The sequence below is a fragment of the Ambystoma mexicanum genome, chromosome 12, assembly GCF_040938575.1.
Source record: "Ambystoma mexicanum isolate Mex_15411 chromosome 12, UKY_AmexF1_1, whole genome shotgun sequence".
Taxonomy (NCBI): Eukaryota; Metazoa; Chordata; class Amphibia; order Caudata; family Ambystomatidae; genus Ambystoma; species Ambystoma mexicanum.
In genome coordinates, this window is record NC_090936.1 from 114,202,107 (window position 1) to 114,227,930 (window position 25,824).

The 25,824-nt window shown below is 47.1% G+C and overlaps 1 protein-coding gene across 2 annotated transcripts in view; it reads right to left on the minus strand.

The window, feature by feature from the left end:
* MCAT (malonyl-CoA-acyl carrier protein transacylase) overlaps window positions 1-25,824 on the minus strand; it is a 219,035-nt gene that overhangs the window by 97,264 nt on the left and 95,947 nt on the right. Inside the window, exon 1 of one of the 2 annotated variants that reach the window (XM_069628123.1) lies at window positions 18,489-19,180. The exons of the other annotated variant lie outside the window; for it this stretch is intronic. Coding sequence (XP_069484224.1) covers window positions 18,489-18,926 — 438 coding nt within the window. The 5' untranslated portion in view covers window positions 18,927-19,180. Of the gene's footprint in view, window positions 1-18,488; window positions 19,181-25,824 lie in introns of those variants that run through there. 2 annotated transcript variants of the gene reach the window in all.

A 25,824-nucleotide genomic window follows, 5' to 3' on the forward strand; every position in this document is an offset into this window, starting at 1 on the left:
GACCCCCTTGGATGACCATACCTGGGAGAGATACTGTTCGCTCACCAAGCGAGTGTCCCTAAATGCTGGCCTGCGCTTGATTCAGTTTAAAATTATAAATAGATTACACTATACTCCAGCCAAAATAGCGAAGTTTACGCCAGATGGGTATGGGGAATGTCCCAAATGCAAGGCAAGAGAGGCTGGAGCATTTCACATGTACTGGAGGTGTCCGATGGTGTATGGTTTCTGGAGGGAGGTGGCAGAGATGCTAGAAGAAATTACACAGATCCCTCCCCCCCCCCCCCCCCCGACAATGACGCCGCAGAAATATTTGTTCGGAGATATAGGCAAGTGCTCTGAAAGGGTCAGGAGACTGTTCAACATTTCATGTGCAATAGCTAAAAAATGTATTTTACAACAATGGAAGAGCACTAGACCACCCAGCATGAAACATTTCCTTAAAGAACTGACTTTTGTCAATGAAGCTGAGGAGCAGTTTGTCCTAACGCGCCCATCGGCAAGCAGACCTAAAGATATATGGGGACCCTTCCGAATGTATTTGTGTGATATGATTTCGGACGTTGATGATACTATATAACTCTGATTCCTCAAGGATAAATGTAATGTGCGATGCTTATGTACGTTGGTAATGATGTGATTGTGTTGTATACCTCTATGACCTTAATAAAAAAAGTTTTTAAAAAAAAATTAAAAAGATGTTGACGGCAGGGAAAGGGAAAGAGCAGTCACTTTGCAGAACTTTATGCAGTTTACCAAGCATTGAAACAAGAGACCCCTGGTCAATGTTATGTGTACACAGATTCATGGTCCGTGGCAAATGGACTGGCAGTGTGGTTGCCAACTTGGCAAAAGAATGGGTGGAAGATTCATTCAAAAGAGTTGTGGGGAAAAGAGCTGTGGCAAGATATTGCAGAAATGTTATTACAAAATGAAGTCACTGTATATCATGTGGACGCACATTGTGCCACAGACTCATTAGAACGTTGGTTTAATTCTGTTGCAGACAAACACACCAAGATTTCATCTGTGGATGCAGAGGCTCCGGAAGACGATTTGGAGGGTTTGGCCAAATGGGCCCATCAGAAATGTGGGCACCTTGGAGAAAAGGCTATCAGATGGGCACAAGCTCGAGGAATCAGTCTCCCTTTAGAAGTAGTGAAAACGATCATTTTGCAATGTCCCGTGTGCCAACACTAATTGCATAGACCTATCCCTCAAATTGTTCGAGGTGCATTGAGAAGAGGAAAATTACCAGGTCAAATTTGGCAGATTGATTATATCAGTCCCATGCCAATCAGCAGAGGTTGTCAGTATGCATGCACTATTGTGAATACATACTCGGGATATTTGATGGTTTTGCCGTGCAAACGTGCAACCCAACTGAACACTATCAGGTTGTTAGATCAGATCATATTACATTATGGAGTGCCTTTGCAGATTCAAAGTGAGAATGGGTCACATTTCAAAGGCAAACTAATCCAGGAGTTTTGTCAGGAAAAGAGCATTGAGTGGCTGTACCACGTTCCCTTTCATTCAGCTGCTTCAGGGTTAATTGAACGAATGAATGCGTTATTGAAAGAACAGTTGCGCAAATCTGGAGATGGCAGTTTGCCAGGCTGGCGTGATCGTGTGTTTAATGCGGTGCAAATATTAAACAATAGGCCTGTGTATGAACATGAAACTCCTTTGATGCGATTAATGACTCCTACTTTACAGGTTCAACCCAATTCAGTCAGAGAAACACTATTGTACTGGAAAATTACTCCGGGTTCTTTAGCTCCCTATCGAGCAACTCGAGTCAGCAGGGGTAGACTTGCATTCCCATGAAGAAATCAGATTGGACCCGAGAGGGATGGTTGTAATTGAAACAGGGATTGGAGTACAAATTCCCCCAGAGCATATGGGATGGATTGCCCCTAGATCTGGCCTAGCATTGAAGGGAGTTCAAGTGTTGGGAGGGGTAATTGATGCTGATTACCAAGGCGAGATTAAAATCATCCTGATCAATAGTGGGGACCAATTGTTATCGATCCACAAGGGTGATCGAGTGGCCCAATTGATCATTATTCCCGTTAAGTTGTCCATGATTAAGAAGGGGGAGCCTCCTACAGTGTTAACTACCCCTGGGGATCGCGGTTTTGGCTCTTCAGACAGTATGGTGCAAAGGTGTGGGTGGAAAAGCCAAGTGGCCCACCAGTGCCCGCAGATGTCATTGCATCTGGTGAAAATCAAGTAGTTTTAGTCATGGAGCCTGGTAGAAAGAAATGGCAATATGTGCCCGCAGACAAATGTTACCTGAGAGAGTGATGTACAACACCGATATCTCTTTTCTGGGTTTGCCTTGTAGATCATGTGCCTGGCTGGTGTAATTGTGGTACTAAATGGACTCCATTTGGGAGAGTTAAACAGTCTGCTGTTACCAACGAAAAATGTCACATCTGTGCCAGTGATCAAGGGGATACTGATAGTGATGAATGATGTTGTCCCAAAGCAGCCTTATGCCGAAAAGCCAGCCAGACCGAAGACATGGATTCGTGAAATGCGGCAAACACGTCCGGAGCAAGTGAAAACAACCTTGATGCCAGTCATGCAAGATGCGGTCGTAGGAAGGCGAAAACACTCTCTCCTATGATCACGGAAGAAGGGAATATGTGGATATATCTGGCACAGCAAGTACTGAACATATCACACTTTTGTCTTACTGATGTGCCCAATGCTGAAGCTTTATTGACTACGTGTTTAGTAACGGTGCCGACGCCTGTTCCGGTTTTAAAGCATATCTTTGGCGTCACACAATGATTCTTTATTTCAAGACTCAGATATTAGACAATCTTTTTCAGTTTATGAATACTGTCGGTTCTGCCAAGAGACTGACCGTAAATGGAGAAATTTGACACGTGTTATTACTTATAATATAACCCAAGGTGATGTATGTGACGTTATGACATGCAATGCACAAGAAATTGGCAAATGCCGCCAAAAAGAGTTGACCAATCAGCACAATCATACTATGTTCGAGAGACGACTATGTTCGCGAGTGCCACGCAAATGCACCAGTGTAAATAACACTATGTCCTGCAATCATACAGTGATAACTGCTAGTCATTTGAATCATGTGAAACTTCCAACAGGATGGCCCTTTTCATGTGGTAACATTACATACACTTATATTCCAGCTAACATTTCTGGAGGTCCATTTGCTTTAACTCGATTAGGACTAATGATGTTTCCTTTATACCCAGCGATACCTCGAGGTAAAAGGTTAACTTTCGAATCTGTAGGTCTATCTCCTGACTGTGATTCACATGTACATTTGTTATCAGAAGCTGAGGTTCTAGCATTAACCCTTTCATTAGTGGGAGTTTGAGGTTTAGCTGCTGGAGGTTACAAATCTTTGATGAAATTAGCATGTTTAGTAGTCAAAAGTCTTAATCATACTTCTCAGGCATTAGAAGAATTACTCCTTGATAGTCAAGTAATTAGAAAAGCAACTTTGCAAAACAGAGCTGCTGTTGATTATCTATTGCTAAAACATAATTTTGGGTGTCACGCATTTCAAGGTATGTGTTGTTTCAATTTAAGTGACCATTCACGATCGATCCATTGAAATCATATTCGAATTATCTCATTTCTCAAGTGTCTCTAGATCGTACTGGGAATTGGTGGGATTGGTTATTTTCAAGGATACCTGATATTGGGGGTAGACTACATTACGCTTTAGCTTGCATTTTCATTATGTTAGCTATCACAATAGCTTGTTGTTGTTGTATTCAATGTATTCCCAATTTAGTTTTAATGTTTCGTAGGTTTCAGAGACCGAATCCTTTGCCACCGGGCTATGGAAGGTAAATATCCAAGGGTGGAATTGTTATGCTTGAACTAAAATGGCGCTGGTGCGCAGTGCATTCTAGGAGCGCTCGGAGCCATGATGGATATTTACTTCATGCCACAGTGAAAAGCTGCACACATTTTGCTGAGTGTTAGATTCAAGGTGCTGAGGAAAACATGCTTTCCAAACCTGGTATGCGGTCAAGGACATTTCTGCTGGGAAAGCTAACTGTGTTATGGTTTGTTACTGTTCTCCGTGGAGAGTGTTTTTAGAGTAGGGAGGCACTCTGCTCCTTGAGGGTGGCTGTCGATTGACCCAGCTGGCAACCGACGGCTGCTCATCAACTGCGCAAGTGCCATTCCCAGAAGGTTCGAGAACTGCCACCCCTTTCCAGAGTGTGTATATATGTGGAAACCCGGAGGTGGTCAGGTGAGACTTCAGCCGGAGGACGACGCTTACGTCCGGCATTCCTGTGAGCTGTGTTGCTCTCGGCCTGGCTGTTCCCGGGGTCTTCCAGCCGCTTCTGGGCGAGATGAGGAATCCTGTTACGCTCACGGTGATGTATTTCCTTTTGAATTCTTTGCTTCTTCTGTGATTTATGTCTATGTTACTGCTGTGAGTTATTTCTATGTTAATTACTGGTTGCTTTTAAACTTTGAATAAATAGCCGTATAAGTGCTGATTATCTCCTAAGAGTGTGTGGTTGCAAAAGAGGGCGCTAGAGGGCCACCCAAGATGGCCGCCACGGCTTGAGCTCCCGCTCTGCCCAGGATTAATCCGTACAAATCCTGCTGTTCCCAGCTTGGCTCTACATAACCAAGGGTGGTTCCCGGTTCCTAAGCCTCTCAGCTCCCCTCCCCTCCCCTCCCCTCGAATCTGGAAGAAAATCTGCCTTTCCACACCCCAGAATGACCCACCCGGTGCTGAGGCCGCCATTTCACGCGCGCCGGCCATCTCGGTGTGCGAGCAGCCCCAGGAGAATGTTCGTTCCGGGCACCCCTTGATGCCGAGGCTGTTCTAACAACCGCAGCTCAAGCGGAGACGTTTGCGGCTCAAAGTGCAGTGGAAACCAGAAAGTCCCCCCTACCAGACACCCACCACATCAGGAACCGGCTGGCGAATCGTTGCCGCGGGGGGCGCTGGCCATCGGCGCAGCACCGGCAGATCCGCTACATCAGACCCGGAGAAGCCCCGGAGTCCCTCAGTGCGCGAACATACCCTCCGCGCCGGGTGGCGTAAACTCAGCACGGAACGAGCTCCAGGGGAGCCACCACATCGAAACTACGACACAGCGGGAACGGATGCGGCCTGAGCGGAAGCGATTTGACGGTGGAAGCTGAGACAGACCCACAGCAGGACACAGACTGAGGTACAGGCGGCAGGGGTTTGGAAGGGGGAGAGATCGCAAGCATAAGCGCACACACCGTGCCCCCATGACCCCCAGCCACAAACCGCGCTGCTTTCTGAGGCCCAAGGCAACAGGACTCCACACCCCCGAGTGAGCGGTGCATCGCAACCCACAGCTGCAACTAATAAAACCCCCAGGGCCTTTGCTCCAGTGAGACGCTTAGACTACAACTGAAACCCGCTACATAAAGCATCACCCACCGCACGTAACCCTTTGCGGTGTAGGGCCTCCATCGGCCTACTCCACGTAAGAATCGAACGATCATCACTCCTAAGTCTCCGGAACAGCTGCAGTGCAAGTTCTCGAATTCCTCAGGGCCGCAGCCGGGTCCTGTCTACGTACGGGAAGCACCCCACCAGGAAGCAGTCACAACAATCCAAACCCTCTCTCCTTTCGCCAGCATTTGCCAACCCCAGCCCCTGCAAAAGACTCTGCGAGGCTTCCGTTCGGTGGTAAACCTACACTACTGGGAAACCTCTAAATACTAGCAAAGCAAGATGGGGAAAGCAGATAAATTGCAGAGGAAGCTGACTTTTGAAAACAGCACGTCTCCGAAAGCCCCCCCACTTACAAGACGAGAGTGAACCCACGCCTGGCGGCTCACTCCAGGCAACATCAGGGACCAATCCGTCTGAAATAAAAGAAGAGAAGAGCTAAAAGTGGGCATCGGCCGCCTAAACAGTAAAATGGATGGCCTGTCCTCCAAAGTAGACTTAATGCAACACCGCATCGATACCCACACAGAGAGATTAACAGAGGTTGAACAGCGGGTCTCCGACCTGGACGACGGCGCAACAGCCTTATCGAGCAAGGTAGCCAGACTTGAAAGCCAAATGATCACAACCATGGCCAAGTGAGAGGACTTAGAAGGCCGCTCCAGACGGAACAATATCCAAATCATTGGAGTAAGAGAACATGAACCCCAGACGAAGATGGAAGATTATGTTGAATCACTTTGCAACTCTTTTTGGCCGAGAAACGTTCTCACATCTGTTTATGATAAAGAGAGCGCACAGGACTCCGTCCGCCAGACCAGCCCCTGGTGCCCCGTCCAGACCCATCATTGCGAGATTACTAAATTACAGAGACCGGGACGCCATTCTCCGCCTGGCCAGAGAGAAGGGAGAATTGCTCCACGACGGGGACAAAATCCACTTCTACCCCGACTTCTCGGCCGCTGTCCAAGCACAGAGAAGAGCTTTCACCAATGTCAGGCAAAGACTCCGAGACAACCAGCTGGTCTACTCAATGCTGTTCCCGGCACAGCTCAGAGTACAACACAACGGAAGAGTCCACTTCTCCCAGTCCCCAGAAGAAGCCCACACGTTCCTAGACGAGAATGATTGCCCGGAACACCCTCGTCAGCTCCATCCCCAGAGAGAAAGAAACCCGAGGAATCCTCCATAAGGAAACAGCACCCAGCAATCACCCCAGTTAATCACAAGGAGCCAACCGGAACAAGCGCAATATAGTAAACACGGCAGGGCAGAGACGTTGGGGAAGCCCCAAGCACCCCTAGCACAGCATTTGTTCCCACGTTCAAGTTGGGGGAGGGGGGGAATCCCGACGGACAAGTTGGGGGTTGTCCGCGCTATGGGAAAAGTTTTAAAGTTATTAGTTTGGACATGCGCCATTTGTTCACGCCCGATCCCGACCCATGCCCCTCCGCCCTGAAAGCCCAATACCTCTACAGAGCCTTCCCCATCGAAGCCGCCGCATCATCCGGCAAGAGACCCAGTGCGCAACAAGTAAAAACACGAAACCTGGGCTGGCCTCATCGCTGCCGGCTAACGCGAATACAACGAGACGTAATAAACTCTTCAACCCACTTCATTCAAGGTTTTAACATGGAACACAAGAGGAGGTAACATCCCGATTAAAACCAGAAAAATCCTCCAATACCTGAGAAGGCACGAGATCGACGTAGCCATGCTCCAAGAAACACATCTACCCCCTGGGAAAGAACACCTCTGGGCCAGAAGATGGGCCTGCCACAGGTACTTCTCCTCATATTCGTCGTACTCCAGAGTCGCCGCTATCCTTATCCATAGGAGAACAAACTTCCGGCTAATCCACTCCATAAAGGACAGCGAAGGCAGAGCCATTCTAGTGAGTGGCACAGTAGCCGGCCAAAGTATAACCCTTGTCGACTCCTACGCTCCGAACACAGATGGCCGCGACAATTTTGGTTGGTTACTAACGCAGCTCTCCGCCCAGGCTCAGTCAACCATAATTTGGGGAGGCGATATGAATACAGTTCTCGACCCAGCGAAAGACAGATCAAGAACTACGCCACAGCCCATGTCCAAAGCCGGTTTTCAAATAAAAGAAATGTGCAGGGCATTCGATCTAAAGGACGCATGGAGAGCAGCTAATGGGGAGCGGCAAGAATAAACCTTTTATTCGGCAGTACATAACACGAGCCCCAAGATCGACTACTTTTTCATCTCTGCACAGGGTCCGCTGGTGAGCGACTCTTGCTGTATCCTCCCAAGAACGTTATCCGATCACTCCCCGATAAGCATCAATCTCAATCCAGCCAACTCTAAATCCCCATTACAGCGCTGGCGCTTCAAAAACGGATCCATGCGAGATGAGGTATTTGCAGCCGAGCTGAGAGAAGAGATTGCCACTTTCCTGGAAGTTAACACAGGGTCAGTCTCCTCCCCCGGCACAGTCTGGGAAACGCTGAAATGTTTCACTAGGGGGATTTGACTCGCCAAGGAGAATGGTATTCTTAAGCTCATCAGGCGTGAGCTGGCAACCAGCGAAAAGTGCCTTAAGGACCTGGAACGACAAATCATAAGTACAGGTGACCCCAAAATAAAATCAGCCCTGAAAGAGGAAGTTCAGATCTTTAATACCACAGCAGAACGATAATTAAAATTTCTAGCCCATAACAACCAAATCATGCAGTATGGTGAAGGCCAAAAACCCGGTGCCCTTCTGGCAAACCTGATAAGAGCAGATAACAAGCTACCCCCTATAGAAGGCATATGCTCCAAACAAGGTAAGATGATACACACAGACGAAGGAATGGCTGAGGAATTCAGGCTCTTCTACCAAGACCTTTACAGCACAAAGCATAACAGTGATTCAAATTCTCTACGAAGACACAGAGCTGTACTGGGTCGAGAGCCATCTTCGGGAACCACTCAATGAAATGATCACGCCAGAGGAGATCATAGAAGCCATCAAGACCCTTCCGAACTCCAAAGCACCTGGACCAGATGGCCTAACAGGGGAAATTTACAAAGCATTCGATAACACCCTTGCCCCCCTCCTAGCGGCAGTATACGAGGAGGCACTTGAAAAGAAGACACTTCCCCAATCCCTCTGTGCAGCTAACATCCTTTTACACAAACCCGGCAAGCCTCCAGAAGACTGCGCATCCTATCGTCCCATCTCCTTGCTTAACCTTGACAATAAAATTCTAGCAAAGATACTTGCTAACAGGTTGATGCCACCAATGCCCGCCTTAGTCCTGGCAGATCAGGCAGGGTTCATTCCAGGTCGCAACACGTCCTTTGGAATCAGAAGAATGTTCGGTGTTATCGCAGCACTGGATCCCGCTCAGCAAGCAGTCGCGGTTCTTCACGATGCCGAGAAGGCATTTGATTCGGTGGAGTGGCCCTTCCTGTTCGCAGTGCTCACCAGGATGGGACTGGGCACCCGATTCATCAAGCTAGTGTCCCTATTCTACACCAATCCACAGGCTAACATCATTGTGGGAACAGCGAATTCGGCCCCCGTGAAATTACAACGCGGAACAAGACAGGGTTGACCACTTCGGCGCTGATTTTTGCCCTAATAATGGAGCCCTTGGCGTCCAACCTCAGGGAATTGAAGCAACAAAGAGGACTTAACATAGGACCACACAAGCTCATCACATCCCTATACGCAGATGACATAGCGCTGTTTGTGCGCGACCCCGAAGAAAATCTGAATCCAGTAATGAGAGAAGTCATTAAATTCGGAGCAGCCTCAGGTTTAAAAATCAACCAATCAAAATCCATTATATTTCCATTGACCCCATCCACCAGGACGTTTGCAGATGACTTTCAGTTCACATGGAAAAGATCCAAAGTCCGGTACCTAGGGATTCAGTTGGCACGGACTCATCAAGAGGTGTTCCGAGACAATTACGAAGAAGTCACCAAATCCTTGCAAGAAAAAAAGTGATACGATGGAAGTCTCTGCCACTGACTCTCTAGGGAAGAGCCTCCCTAGTCAAGATGGTGATACTACCGAAACTACTGTACTTATTCACGAACATTCCCATACTACTGCCACAATCTTACCTCAAAAGATTGAAAACCTTGGTTCTTGAATTAATATGGGTGGGTAAAACAGCCAGAGTGGCGCACTCAACGCTATGTCTTCCGGTGACGAGCGGGGGACTAGCCCTTCCAGATCTGGAGAAATACTTCTGGGCGGCACAAGCACAGTTCCTCAGTCATTGGTACGCCACACAACCAGTCAGACCCCACGTGCAAGTGGAACGGGCCCTGGCGACACCCAATCTGTTGAGTGCTGTTATATTCGGCCAGAGCCCAGTCCCCAATAACTCCACGAATGCGATGCTTGCGACGTACAAGATTTGGAAAACACTCACCCAAAAATATGGAGTGCAAACGCGGTACTCTCCCCTTCTCCCTGCGAAATTCATACCAGGGGTGCCGCTGACATCCGAGAAAGTTTAACACCAATGGGTTGAAAAGCTCCACATAAACTTCCTGGGAGATTTCTTCATTGAGGACAGTTTCATAACCCCACAACAGGCCAGACAGAGGGGTGGCAATACCGCACTTGATATTTTCATCTACTTTAGAACTTGATACACTTTGCAAGCAATCCTACCTGACTTTCCAAAGCAACCACAAACCTGGCAATTACTCCATAACACAATACAAGCACAGGGAGAAGGCAGACTGGTATCGCAGATCTACAAATCTATTATCACCGACACGACCACCAGCGACTCCAATGCAAAAACCAGATGGGAAAAGTCCCTACGTACATTCATCCCTGAGGATGACTGGACCTTCATTCTGAGACAAACACAGAAGATAGCTCTCAACTCCCGCTTTAAGCTAATCCATTTTAATTTCCTTCACCAAACCTACTACACACCAGCGAAAGCAAATAAACACCCTGAGGCATCTGCAAAATGTGAAAGATGTGGTTCACCCTCAGCGGACTTTGTGCACCTCGCATGGGACTGCCCCAAACTGTCCCTATTCTGGAGCCAAGTTATAGAGACAACAGCCGCGATCGTGGGAGAAACCGTGCTGCCCGCCCAGACAGCAGCCCTGCTCGGTATGACGAGGCTCCTGTCAGCACCAATAAGAAAATTGACTGGCCTGCTGTTGACTCTTGCCCGGAGGCGGATTGCCATGGCCTGGGGTCGAGGTCCCCCCCGCCCACGGTCGCTGCTTGGCGTAGGGACATTCTGTACTGCCAAGATGTTGAAACAGACTTCATTAAACTGTTGCCCTTTCATGCCCGCCCGCCGGACATCTGAGGCCCCCTGGTAACCTTTCTGATGAATGAAGCAGAGGATGCCCCGTCCTCCCCAGAAATCGACAGAGGAGATGGTCATGTTCGGCAGTTCATCTGGCTTAGTACCTCCACCTCACTGAGACATTGAACTGGGGCGATGTAATACGCAACACAATGTACACTGAACTTCAGAGTGGGATGTCGGAACATGTGGGATTTGGCGCAAGTTAAGTTCACCCCATTGTGAGTGTGTAGTTGTACTGTGTTGACATAAAAATTAAAAAATAAAAAGGTTTAAAAAAAAAATAAAACAAAAAATAAAACAAAATAAAAAAAATGTGTGGTTGCGAGTTATTGCGTCTTTCTGCGTTCAAAGTATTGGCTCTATAATTGCATTGGTGATTTATGTTTTTCAGTGCACTCTGGGGAGAGCAATACAGCATCTTTGAGGCAACAGCTGCTGTAGCTGGTTTATGAAGGACAGAGGAGGGTAGTGTCAACGAAGCAGCTGCTTCGCCAGAAATGTTGGTTTCCACGTTAAGACATGCAAGGGGAAGAAGTCTTGAAAGACTGCCATACATGTTTTGTGATCACGCCGGTCACGAAGCCTGAGCTGTTGTGCGTGCACCCCTCCCGGATTCAGTATGGGGCACAGTGGAAATAGACTTCTTTGGGCCAACATGTGATGGGACCTATGTTCTGGTGGTGGTAGATGAATATTCAAGGTTTTCTGCGGGGCAGATAGTGGCCTTGACGGCTGCTACCAACTTCATTCCAGCCCTTGATGGAATCTTCACAGCCTAGAGTCCCTTGGATTGTAAAAATCAGACAATGTTCCCCCATTCACCGGACAAGACTTTAGGAATTCTGCAGAATATATGGGATTCCATCACCAGCGAGTCACTCCACTATGGCCTTTGGCGCATGGCCTGCTCGAGAGATTAATGGCCAATATAAAAATGTCAACTCAAATATCACAACTGACCAAACATAAGCTAGAGCAAGTGCTCTACCAGCTGTTAAGAGACTACCGAAATACACTGCACTGCACTGCTCTACGGGAACGTGTCCCTCAGAGATGATGTTTGGATGTCTCATCAGGACCAGTTTGCCAAACACACACGGGAAGGGAGAACATTACTTGGATGATCACGGTATGCAATGGAGGAATGCTCGTTCTAAACACAAATTGCACATTTATGCTGACCGCAGAAGAAGGGCGAAGAGTCAGGGTTCTGCAAAGGTGGGAGTGTGGCATACTCAAACCGTTTAAGGAAATGACCGTTTCATCCTGAGCCTCTGATGGTGATCAAGGGAAAAGCATCCATGGTGACTGTGATAAGCGAAGAAGGGAGGGAGATCACAATCTTTTAAGCCAATGAGGGGAACTTTTAAGTACGTTCCTGCAGAAAATAATGAGGGAAAGGGGACATGAGTCGGATGTCTCGTACCAAGGTGACTAAGCTGTCCAATATTGAGCAGAACAAACACAGATGAGCTAAATTCTAGCACCAGTGAGAGTAAGATCTAAACCAACGAGACTCATTTAGGAAATGGAATAGTGTAGCTGTGGTTTAAAAAAGGCGGTTGGGGGCCGGGGGGAGGAGGTGTAATGTGTTTGGAGCCGCATGTTAGATGGGTTATCCACATCACTGTAAATGAAACTGATCTTAATGGAGGGGGAGAAAGGTGAGTGATGCGGGGAGACGGCAGTTTGGGGGACCAACAAGCACGAATAAAGGGGTTGTAAATAAGCCTCCCCCCCCCCCCCCCCCCCAAGTATTGTATCGTTCTTTACAAGTAACAGTGGGAACCCGGTACAGTGGGAGGCTACACACCGAAGACATTTATTCAGTGAATATGATTATTCAAAGACAAAAAGGTGAAGGAAAATCACGTAGCATGCCCTTATTCAGACACATGAAACCAATCATACAAACCGACAATGACATATGAGCCTGAAGACAACACAGAACACTCATGTTTACCAGAGACAGAGTGAATAATTAGAGTGAAGACTGACCAGTAGAAACTTTCAGTCATACCAAGAGAATGAAAGGCACTGCAGGGGATGCAAGACAACTATTTAAACAGTTTACATTTCCGACCATGGCGTTGCATCCGGCTTCCTGCTCTACTGCTTACGTGTGTACACTTTAGTGCATGCTGAGCTGTTCATGGGGAGCCCATGTATTGTTGTAGAAGCAATGTGAAGGGGGGGGGGGCTGCAATCCACACATTGTAGCAACAGCTGGCGTGCATCTGGCAGCACTTCTCATTTTCAGACACGAGAGCCAAAAAAATAAAAAGCTTATCCGCTTTCGTTTGCCTCATTTCATTGTGCTGCGAGTTTGAAGGTTAGCCATTCTGACACTCACAGAGAGCCACATCAACTCCAACCCAAACGTCTCAGTTATTTTACCTAAAGAACATGTTCAAGTTCCCGACTAACCACCTGTGGTGCAGACTACAGAAGAGATGGTGTTCCACCCTGGCCCCCAAGAAAACGGGCACCCTACCAGCCATGGAGTACAGGGACTTCCATCAAAATCTATTCTGGTATTTGAAGTCCTGGGTTTTATGCTGGCAATATACAACTACCCGTTTTTATTTTTGTATTTCTTTATTGTGCAAATTGGTTAATTAAAACCTTATACACAGACTTATTACATAAAAGTTTAAACAAAATACCAAGCCAATCACAATGCAATTTCAACAGCATACAATAACAAATGCATGCAAATTCATCATAAAACGGTCTTCCATATATAATAGAAAGCACCAATATATACCTAAATTTAGCAGCATAGATAGCAGCCCAAACTTGATCAGAGGTTATCATGGTCAAATAACTTACTAATTCTGAGTAGCCCCTAAAATATAAGCTACTTTGAGCACCCAATAAGTAAATGTCCCAGTCTCTACCTCATTTCCGCAGAAACGACATTTCCTAAGCGAATACGATACAGAATTTCAACCATCAGTATACTCTTTGAAGGGAAGTATATTAAAATGTAAAATCAAACCTTTTAAAATCATAATTTCCATATTTAATTAAATAACTGCATGTTTTATTAAGTTTAAGACCGTGCATAGTATAATAAACATCTATTTTTCATGCTTAAGTAATCCCAAGATGTAATCATATCCCACTCTATTGATTTCTTCCCCATTATTGAATTAAAACAGGGATCCCCTTATCATGGTCAACATTACTTACATTAACATTGAGGAGAAAGGAATTTACATATTGCTGTAGGATACTTCTAAAGGTATTAATATATCCAGATCTGGTAGCATTGGCTATGATGCCAAAAAGGTCTCACATGTTCAGCTGTTCTCATAACACTACTATAAAGTTAACAGCGCATTTTCCTCCAGGTCGATAGCGAAACATTACCCAGCTCACATCTAATGGCTTCTGCAAGTACTGCACCGGGAAGCTTAAATACTGGTCTCTAGATTCTACCCTCCAAGGTGTTCAACCATAGGACAAATCTCTCCTCTAAAACCTCCATTGCGTACAAAGCTCCGGGAACAATGCTACCTTTATAGACTTCAATAATCCCTCAACCCCTCTATAGAATGACCACCCTTAGCTGCAAGGAATGGTTTCTTTCCATTCAGCTTCTGCTGTGTTGTGTGCAAATGCTCATGGAGCAAACCTAAGCACTGTGCATATTTATTTTCCTAGAATTTTAGTATTGTATAATCAATGAGATGGAAAACTAAGTTGCAATTGAGAATTGTTTTTAACAAATTATGCTTTATTTTTCCAGTGAACGCAAACCAGTATTGCGCAATTTTATTTTTCAAAGTTCCTGTGCTGTGTGCATAATCATGCAGAGGCAGATCATTTTTACACTTCTAATTTAATTTACACTCATTATAAAAACATTGTGTAAAATGATGAGCAAGCATGGTCTAGTTTACATCCATTCTACCGCACAGTCATTGGGGTACATTACTATAAATGGTCAGTGGCAACAGAGTCTTTGCTCAAGGCTGGGTAATTGACAATCGCAGGTGTTATAGCCTCTCAAATCTTCAACACTACAATTAAAACTTCCAAAACCTGACTCTCCAGGAAGGGCAAATGCTGTTCAAAAGCAAACAATTACTTTTGTAATTTAAATAGAAACTCAGCAAAGCCTGTCCCTGTGATAATCCAAAAAGGTATTTAACTTTATGTAGCACTTCATGCATGGTTCGTCCAACATCTAGGCACTGCGATCATTATACTTCAGTCGATTCTCAGTTTACTGACCTCTGAAGGATGTTAGCTAATAAAATAGCTCACCCGTTTAAGCGTTCATTGCTACGAGCTACGATCTGTGAGTGATCTGTAGGCTGCCGGTTCGAATCCCAGCAAGGCCGACTCCTTTCATCCTCTTGTGGGGGAACACCAACTTCGGTTTGGTGATAATTGTGATAAAAATGTTCTATGTACAGCGCTTTGCCAAAAGTGCTACATAAATAATAATAGGACCATATTATTAGGTATAGAGTTTAGCATGGAGTCCTTGCCTCTCTGCACTGTTGTATCATAACATTGGCATACCATTAAGAAGTAATAGTTCCAGGAAATGAAGACTTTCATTAAACATCAAAAGACAATTCTGCTATCGAACCTCAAAACACACAATACAACTCAGGTTTGCTTTACTATGCATTTAGCTAGGTTTTTGTGTTTTCAACATTTAAATATATAAACAAGAGAGATTAAATGGGCAGACTGTAGAGAAATAACAAAAGGTGTATTCTGTCACAATGCAGAAAGCTGCCGCATAGTAACGATTTCCATACAGTTTTTGCACACGTTGGCTAGATGTCACATACATTTTACTCACTTGCAAAGGAGAAAACTCGTTTTTACTCTTGAAATCACATTAACACTCAAAGTTTAAAAATGGGGAGTAAAATACTCCCACCTCTATCTGGAGCACTGCGCATAGGATAGCCATCTTATACCCACATCACCTATTTTAAGGGGTGGGGGGCAATTAAGACCTGACAAATATTCATATCTGCCAAATACAAATTGTGTATAAAACAGGAGAGATAAAACAGGGATATGTTAAACCTTTGTTGTTTGAACCATAGCTGAAAGGGATCCTCTTCTATCCACACAAACAGTAACAGTTGTTCCAGTATTCATTGCCCCAATAATACATAGCACCATTGGACTAATGCCCCATTTCTGAAGCTTTAACCAGAGCCTTTCACGATTCACACAATGAAATGCCCCACTATAGTCTATAAAACACAGATAGAGACTCCTTTCAGGGCATCTTAAAATATCGGAAATTAGGAAGTTAAGTGTGAATATGTTATTTAAAAAGGTACTATGCCCTCGTCTGAAACCAGTTTGTTGATATGGAATAACATTATAATCCTCTATCCATGTATTAATGATTTTTAATAAAAGTGGCAAACATTTTACAACAAGTATTCGACATAGCTAGCATTCTATAGTTAGATGGTAGAGATCCTTATTTTATTTTATTTTTTTAAATGGGAATCAAAATAGACTTCCTCCAACTCTGCGGTATTTCACCACTTTCCCATATGGACATAAATCATTTTTAGAAGCAATATTGCCCACTTCATAGTATTCCGTTTAATCACGACATTCGCGAGACCATCAGGCGCTGGTGCCCTAGAAGCTTTAAGTTTCATAATTACCATAGCAATATCAAAAGGAAAGTATCTCAAACCTCTCCATTTCACATTAGTTATGTGTATAGATTCTGCTCTACCATCAAAATAGTACCCACAGACATCTAATCCATTCTTCAATACTAATCTCTTTCATTGTGTATTGCCTATAACTACAAACAGCATACAAGAATACTGAATGAAGCGAGCTTAAAACATCTCAAACCTATGCCCAGGATAACTAAAGATGAAACAGGGAAATGTAGAATGTGAAGAGCACACAATTGCAAACTCTACAACCAGAGAACTGCATTACTCTTTTAAAGAATACTTAAAATACTTAAGAAATACTACAATAAATGGTGTGTGCTGTGCGCCATATTAAATTTTAAAAATCATAATTTAAATAGGGTACACAACAGACGATAGCATCTCAGTTTGACCATTGATAATGTTCCTTGTCTCTATGGCTCTATCCTAAAGGAAAAGGGAAATCAATATAGAATTAAAATGGTTGGTTTGATCTGCTTGGTTAGGAAAGTGTGCCAGCATGATTATACTCTTCCCAACCCTCCAGAAACGAAGGGGTTTTGGCCCTGGCGTCGCCACCTATTATCCAGCTTATGAATGCAGTGGTTGGATGTGGATGGCCTGAAGGATACTTGCCTAATCCTGAACTTGCCCCCTTTCACATATTGCTATTGTTTGTAGTCCCTCTCTCCCACCATCCTGGACATATGGGGCACTGTGTGCTGCTCCTACTCGTGCTTTCAGTGAACTGGAGAAAGCTTGCTTAGGGCTTGCTGCTTCCCTGTCACCTCCCAGAAAGGAGGGCAAGAATCAACTTAATGTTTCGTATTTCATCAGCCTCAGAAGCATGAACTGCTTTGCCGGCTCTTTCAGGACACAAACTTGCAGCTGACGCACAGATTGCTACAGCAGGTCCATCAACCAAGTGAGGCATCTCACAAATTATATTCAATTTGACCATTCTGTAGATTTATCTATTTAACGATCTGAAAAATGACAAGTAGGTATATGAGTATATTAATATTGGAGGGGCAGCACAATAAAATCAAAGCATAAAGGAATGTAATGTAACTGGGTTTTGTATAGCGCGACTTCTACCATTTAGGCAGCCTCTCGGCACTACAAAAGTGATGGCTATCTATTGACACCACAAAGGCTGATGATGCAAGGCTAACAGTGACCTCTATGCAAAGCCGGCTTTTGCTCTGGCAGCGCCAGGGCCGACAAAACAAAATGTCAAGTTCAAAGGGGGGTGAGGCATCAAATTTGGGATTGCTCTGCTAAATAGTTTGCCTGCCAAACCAGAATGGGGCAGCCTTTCAAACGCCCACGGCGACCGCCCATGCCTAAAGCATGCCTAAAGCCGGCCCCTGTCTCTCTCATTGCTATGGGCTGCCTTTCAAGATATTTTTTTTAGCCCATCTGCCTATTAAAGAGGCCCAGACAATAGCAAACCAGTCTTCGTCCTGCCACCCATGTGCGGCATTTAAATGTGCCCATCCGAGAGCAACGCTAGTTTTGCTTGATTTACAACCTTGTATTCATCACTTCTTAAGTGTTGGAAGAAAGCATATGGTCATTAAAAAAAAAACCTGATGTTTTTCGTGTCCCCTGACGTCAGCGGTTGCCCCATAAGCTTCGTGCCCCCCACCCAGACTCGGACTGGCATATAGGACAATGCCCAAACCAAAAACACAAAATGCTAGGATGGACTAGTTTTTTTCTGGCTCAAAGTGGGCCACTTTAATAAGTTACTTCACCATGGTGCTAGTAGTTTTTGCTAGTGTTTCTGAATAAATAGTATTTAAAAAGGACAATTTGCATCACATTTTATGAAAAATCTCCCCCTTGGGTCCTACTCAAATAGTTTGTCACAAAAGGAATGAATTGCCATTTGCAACTTGTGCCACTTTTTCATTGGGGCCAGAGACAATTGTATGCGCCAGTCCGACCCTGCCCCCACCTCCTCAACGTGGCTATGTGCCCGCATTTACCGGTATGGTGTTGAGAGGACGAGGGCTGGGGGGTCGCTCCCAAATATAGTCACGTGGGCCTTACCTCCGGCTGTTCCTGGCACAGCCTCTCGGCGGCAGCAAGGGAGGTAACAAACAAGGCAGGTTGGCAATGTTCGGTCCTATCCAGCCTTTCCTTGGGTCCATGTTGGCAGAGATGTAGTAAATCATAACCTAGCACACGCTCTGCGGCCACGAACATGTCCCGGATTGCAGGATACTTCAGTGCACCTGTGCATGCCATGCCCAGGTGTTGGCTGCCCTGGCCGGGGAAAAGAAGTACACATCGTTCCGTAGGGCATTGGACCTGCCTCTCCGGAGACGCTACCTCCTCTGCGCCCTGCAGCAGCTCACGCAGCTTGTCAGGCCCCAACTTCCGGCAGTCGCTATCCGCGGCTGAACCGTGGAGACGTCCGAGAATCGTTCTACCTGCTGCCAGCAACGACCGGGTAGACCAAACTCGCGAAATACGAGATACAGCCATGCCACCAAGCTTGTCTCACTGCGCATGGGCAAGTAGCGCTGCGCTGCGACATAGTCGAGTCAGGCCAAACTTCCGTTTCAACATCGGGCGTCTGCAATAGAACACTCTGATCCAACGATTAACGTTTGCCTGATTTTACTATGGCCTCTACTCCAGTCACTGCTTCTTGATTGGCCGCTGTTTGGGCTCACGAGACTCCGAGGTTTTCTCAGTGCAGTTTCCCAATGCCCGACTATGTCAAGTAATGCTCTGATTACTTACCGGTAATCTGCATTACTCCCCGTCATACTCTTCCTCGTCCCAGTACTTACCTCATGAGCCCCATGCCTCCGACACAGGACCTTCTTTTATTTCTTTAAATCCCTATAACTCCTCTCCCACATCCACGTCACTCAGTTTCATATTGCCAAGCCGGAGCATGGGACCTTCCCCGCAGGGAGGTAGAGGAAGGCTGTCAGTACTGTGACGAGGAAGGAGTAATGAAGATTACTTGTAAGTAATCAGAGCATTACCTCCACGTCCACTCTTCCTCGTCCCAGTACTTACCTCATGAGGCATACCATAGCAGAAACGGGGTCCCAATGAGACACAAAGCCAAAAACAGCGTAGCTCTCAACTCACACGCTTTTGGCGGGTGTCACCTGACTCACCCGCCAAGCCTCCTGCACGCCCATTCATTCCAATGGGCTCTCACCTGCCAAAAACGACATTGGGTGTTTTCACCCGCCTTTGTAACGCAAATGGTTGAGAGCTATGAAACAGTGTAGAAACACACACCATTAATACTCCAACGTCACATCCCCACAGACAAAAACACCAACCCCGAAGGAACCATCCCCCGAGTGGGAGACATTCAAAGGATAGTGGTTGATGAAAATGCTCTGAACAGCCCAGGTGGCAGCCCCACAAATCTCCTGTAGAGAAAACCCTCGTTGCAGCAGCCCAGGAATCCGCCAAACCCCTGGTGGACCGCCCCTTAATATGCGCGGGTACATGCAGCCCACCCTCCACATAGGCCATGGAGACAACAACCTGGATCCATCGGCCCTGGGAGACCACTGAGGCTTTGCGACCTTTACCAGTAGGGCCAAAAACAACCAGTAGACTATCAGCGAAGCGGAAAAAGGCAGTCCTCGCCAAATGCTCCAAACCCCCCCACCGTACATCAATGGCATGCCAAGCCACCTCCTCTGGCGGTCGCAGATTCTGAAAAAGGCAGGGAGAACAAGATCCTTAGAGGTCTGAAAACCGAGACACAACATTAGGAAGGAAGTTCGGATCGCACCTCAACACCACCGAGTATGGCAGCACCCTCAGGAAAAGGGGAGGGAGACACAATAGAACCCCAATCTCCCCCAGCCTACGGGCAGAAGTGATAGCACTAACAAAAGCAGTTTTCAGGGTAAGACGTCTGATGTTAAACTCAGAAGGGGTCAAAGGAGGCCCTTTAATCAATCTGAAGACAAGAGGGAGGTCCCAAGTGGGAAGCCCTCTATAAGCACAGGGACGGGAAGAAGAAAAACGCCGGAACAACTTCCCCACCAACACCTCCCCATCTAGGTGGCCATCAGAGTCCCCCCAAGAGGAATTTAATGAAAGCCCATAGAGAACGAAGCGTGGAGACCGCCAGGCCTTTGCCAAAATATTCACGGAGGAACTGGAGAATAGCAGAGAGACCAGAACTCAGGTGAGGGATCCCAGACCGCCAACACCAGTCCCGGAAAAGGACCCAATGCCTGCCATACGCCTTCAGAGTAGAAGGGCAACAAGCATTTACAATAGACTCGACCACAGGACCTGAAAACCCCCTGAGACATCAACCTAGAGCGAGCAACAGCCATACCGCTCCTTGACTCCGTCAGACTCCCACCTTCAGACCCCCCCTGAAGGGGACATGGCCACTTCGGTACCAGCCAAGGTCCCCGGGACTGAAGCTCCAACAGAGAGGGGAACCAAGTCTGGCAGGGCCAGAACGGAGCTACCAACAACACAGTCGCCCTGAACACTCGGATGCGCTGAAACACCTGGGGCTGAAGGGGAAGAGGTCGGAAAGCACAAAGGACACCCCGAGGCCACTGCACCGAGAGGGTGTCCACCCACCAAGCCCCCTCAGCCCCCCAAGAACCAATCCGAGCAGCCAGGGTATTCAAGGAGTGGCTGGAACCACCCTGGCAGCAGACATATGCCAAAATCGTCGTATTGTCCGTCCGGACCAAAACCCCCCAGCCTTCTAGAAACACCTCAAAGTATACCAGATCCCGGAGAACGGCACACAACATCCTCCAAAAGGATGATCGATGGCTCACTTCCCTTTCCCACAACCCCTGAGCATAGAGGACCCCCAATGTCGCACCCAACCTCTTCCGCTGGTGTCGGAAGTAAGAGTGGTCAAAGGAGGAAGGACCAGGGACACACCTGCCCAGAGATTCGGCACCCCAAACCACCACAGCAGGGATCCCCACAGCAAGGGGAACACCAGAACCAAAGTCCTGTAAGCTTGAGATGTCGGGTGCCAGTGGGAGAGATGATATGACACCAGAGGACGTAAATGAAGGCGGAGCCAAGGAACCAGAAACACGCAAGAACGCCATGTGCCCCTACAACATGAGAAAAAGACGAGCCGAGACATTCTGCCCCCAGACAATCCTGTCCAGAACAGTCAGCAAGTGTCATGATGCCTACCCCCGGAGCACCAGGCCAGGCCCAGCACCCCCGGAAGCAGGCATCATGCCCTCGGGTAAAAGCCCAGCGGCCCCTTATAGGGGATCTTTGGACTCAGTCCTGGCGCCTTTGGCGCCAGGCTCATGTTGGACATCAGTCCTGGTGCCATAGGCGCCAGGCTCATAAAGGGAGGTGTTTTGTGCACTTACCTGATGCAGACCATGCTGCACGCTTCAGGCCTCCCTGAGACCTGAAAGGGACTATTTTTTCACTCGGGCGTGGCCAGGGAAGGATACATACCTAGTTGGGGAAGGATACATACCTGGGACTTCTTTGGAGGCTATTTAAGCCACGCCCAGACAGCAGCTCATGCTTCGCGTTGTTCTGCTTCCTGCAGCTTAACACTCACCGTGTCTGCTCCTGCTCCTGGACTCTAGCCACGCCCGCCTCGAACCTGGAAGACCTGCAAGGAAGGAAGAGAAGAGAAAGGTGAAAACCAAGGACTATTTTAAACTTCTTACCTGCATCCGGAATCTTCTCGCCAGCATCCCTGAAGAAAGACTTCCATTTAAAAGCATCGCGTTGCTCGCTGCAGCGCCACGCTTCACTCACCTGTCCTCGAGACATCTCCCGGCTCCATCGCGGCTGTCAGCATCGGACGCCACATCTCTGCACCTAGGGGAGAGAGGAAGAAACAAAAGGTGAGCAGAAGGAACACAGAAGGAAAGCCTGATTAACAGCCATAATGCTTACTGGCTTTTCTTCCACATTTCGGGTTGGCGCCGCCCCGTTGGCAGGTACCGTACCCCGGCCCCTATGGGGAAAGGACAAGAGACATTTCTGGGGAATGATAAGGACATTTAGAGGGATCGCCCTCATCACTACTCACCTCGGCAGTTTAACCCCTCGACGCATCGCCTTCATTCTGCACCTGAAATAAAGGACAGATCACAGGTTAGAAAGACAACATAAAGGGGGCCTCATTTGAACTTTGAACTTTCATACTTACGGCGTATCGCTCAGGAAAGTCAAGTGGATTTTGCCAGCGCCATTCTGAAAACCAGTGAAGTAGCTGGACGTACGCGCGCCCCTGCACCAGAAGCAGGATGGAGAGTTCATCCTTCCAAACCATAAGGTGAGCTTAAACTGGGGTTTGGAGGAAGTTAGAGAGGAACGAAGGGGAAAAGGGGGGAGCTAGCACACTATTCTGCAGACTGTTAATCCCCTTTCTCATCTGCAGAAGGATTTTCCTACGGGCCAGGCAAGCACGATTTGGAGGTCCTGTCCAATCGGTGTTCCGGGTCCTGCGCATCACGCTAGAAGAGGCCACAGCAATCCAGACTAGACCAGCGCCCCCGTGGGAACCAGGTGAGCGTTACAGCAAGCGATGGACCCTTTCCTGGGACAGGAACACACCCCAACCTGGTGCAAATTTGAGCCCTGATGAAAACTAGATCCTGAGAAGGCACCAGCTGAGACATCCGCCAGTTCACCAGAAAACCACCAGTCCTGCAAGGCCTAGCAGACCAATTGGAGATCAGTCATATGATTGTCTGCCAGAAGGACGCCTTGGCCAACCAATCGTCCAGGTAAGGAAAAATCTGAAAGCCCTTCAGGAGCAAATGCACCACCAGGGGAGCCACCAGTTTGGAGATCACTCTGGGAGCTCATCGCAACTCGGACGGGAGCACTCGGAACCGAAAATGCTGGGATCCCACTGGAAAATCGGAACCGAAAATGCCGGGATCCCACTGGAAAAACCTCATGTGACAGGGCCGGAGAGCCACGTGGTAGAATTCATCCTGGAGATCCAGAGACGCCATCCAATCCCCCAGTAAAACATCGGGAGTGTTAGGAAATCCCAGCGTTCATACTGGAAAATATGGAAATTACACCATCCTCGCTACCTTCAACAGAAACCAAGATGGCGGCTATTTGGTTCCGTTTTTCCTAATGCTCCGACAGGTCTAGCTTATTCCAAAATGGCGACCTCCTCAAGCCAAACGCTATATCAGTCTCGTTGAGACCCAGGTAGGTGCGTCGCTACTCGCTCCACATCCTGTGCAGCTACATAGCAGCTCACGCTCCTGCTTTTTCGATCCTTTCCGCCTTTCTGACTACGGTCTTCCTTTCCCTACTCTCTTCGTTATTTCCACCTTTTCCTTTCCCTTCCCGCGGCTGTACTTCCTTGCCATATCCTCCCTTCTCCTTCCTAATTGTGCTTCAGCATCACTGTGCCTCCTTGCTCCTTTACACCTTGCTCCGGTCGCTGTCCTGCCCCGTTGAGCGTCTTGTTTACTTTTCCTTGCCCCCGGATTCCATCAAGAAGACTCAAGAAGATTGTCCTGTTCCGGACCTTCCTTCACGAGACTCGGCTACACGGAGCCGGGTTTCCTTTCTACTTCAGCTGGACAATTCGGCGAACAGTACAAAGGACTCTGTACTTAGAACATCACCAGACCTGCACGTATTTTGGAATCCAAGCACATCGGGTTTTATTCCCCGGAGGGTTTCCCGAGGGTGTCGCCCACGAGGCGCTTAGAGCCCATTTTCCTGGTCTCTTCAGCGCCTTCTGGGAGGCATACCACAACTTCGATACTACAGAAACGAACTCCGAAGCCAAGGGAAAAAGGGACCAGTTCTGTGAGTACTATCTTTGATTGTATTGAGAGTCTAAGAGATTGCGACGCCAGGGATCAACAAGTCCAGCAACTGATAACCGCGGTCCAGTCTCTCAATACCGAAGTACAGACACTGCGAAATGAAAATAATGTCTTACGCCAAATGGTTATCTCACGGAATGAACTTCCCCACTGGACCCTTGCCGATGGGCAAATTTGATGGCAATCCAAAAAGAGTTAAAGAATATTTGGATTCATGTACGGTACAGTTTACTTTGAAACCCACCTACTTTCCCACTGATAGAGCCAAGGTTAGCTACATGGTTTCAAACATGTCAGGTAACACGTTGGCCTGGGCTACTCCCCTTGTTACCACCAATAATCAGTTGATGGATTCTGCAGCAGGATTCGTCAACAGCGTTCAGGCCATGTTTTGCCGGAAAGAACTGGTGGTTACGGCTCAAGAACAAATCCTGGACTTAAAACAAGGTAACACTGATTTACTCTCCTTCATTACACAATTCAAGCAACTTGCTACAGAAACTGCCTGGTCCGATGATGCTCTCATCACAGTCTTCAGAAGAAATGTATACGAAGAATTGAAGGATGAGATATCTCGAGTGGCTCGACCCCAAAATCTGGCAGAAATGATTTCCCTAGTACTCCAGATGGATTATCGCATACAGGAAAGAAACTCGGAATGCCGCAAGAATCGAAATAAGCCCCCAGCCTTCACTCCACATAATGATTCTACAAAGAACCTCACCCGACGCGAACAAAGCGAACCCATGCAATTAGGTACTGCCCGTGGACCTCTAACTCCTGAAGACAGACTCAGAAGGAAGACTTTGGGCTTATGTATGTATTGCGGTTCTGATAAGCACATACTGTCCGATTGCACCTTGACACCGCCCCGACGTTCCGGAAATGCCGCCACCCGTCCATGAAGGGAACCATGAACGGGTATTGCAAAAGTTCCCTAGACTGCCTTCCTACCTCCCAGAGAATGGTGGTGTTGCCCATCACTTTACAGTGTCAGAAAATCACTTTAAGCGGAATCCCTGCCCTGATTGATTGCGGAGCCACAGGACTGTTCATGGATTCAGAATGGGCCAGTCTAAACCAAATCAAAAGAGTGACCAAATCTGTTGTGATCCCAGTTGAAGGAGTAGATGGGACCCCACTAAGCTCGGGACTCATATTGGAAAACACTATGGAATTAACTATGGGAATCGCATCTCACCAATAACAAATCGTGTTCGATTTGATAAAGGCGGCCCACTACCCGGTGATTCTAGGATTACCCTGGTTGGTCAAACACCACCCCTACGTTAACTGGGCAGCAGGCACATTATTTCTGGGTTCCGAAGGTTGCCTGTCAAACTGTTTATCCAAGGGTGCCATCGGCTTATTCACCACCCCCATCAGGAAAAATGCGAACCACAACCACAATCTGTTTCCAATCTCAATCTTTTACTAGAATGTTATCAGAAATATCAGAAAGTCTTCTCTAACGAAGAATTCAAAGAACTACCACCACACCGCAGTGACGACTGTGCAATAGATCTCCTACCTGACACATAGGTACCTTTTGGAAGAATGTATACACTCTCAGG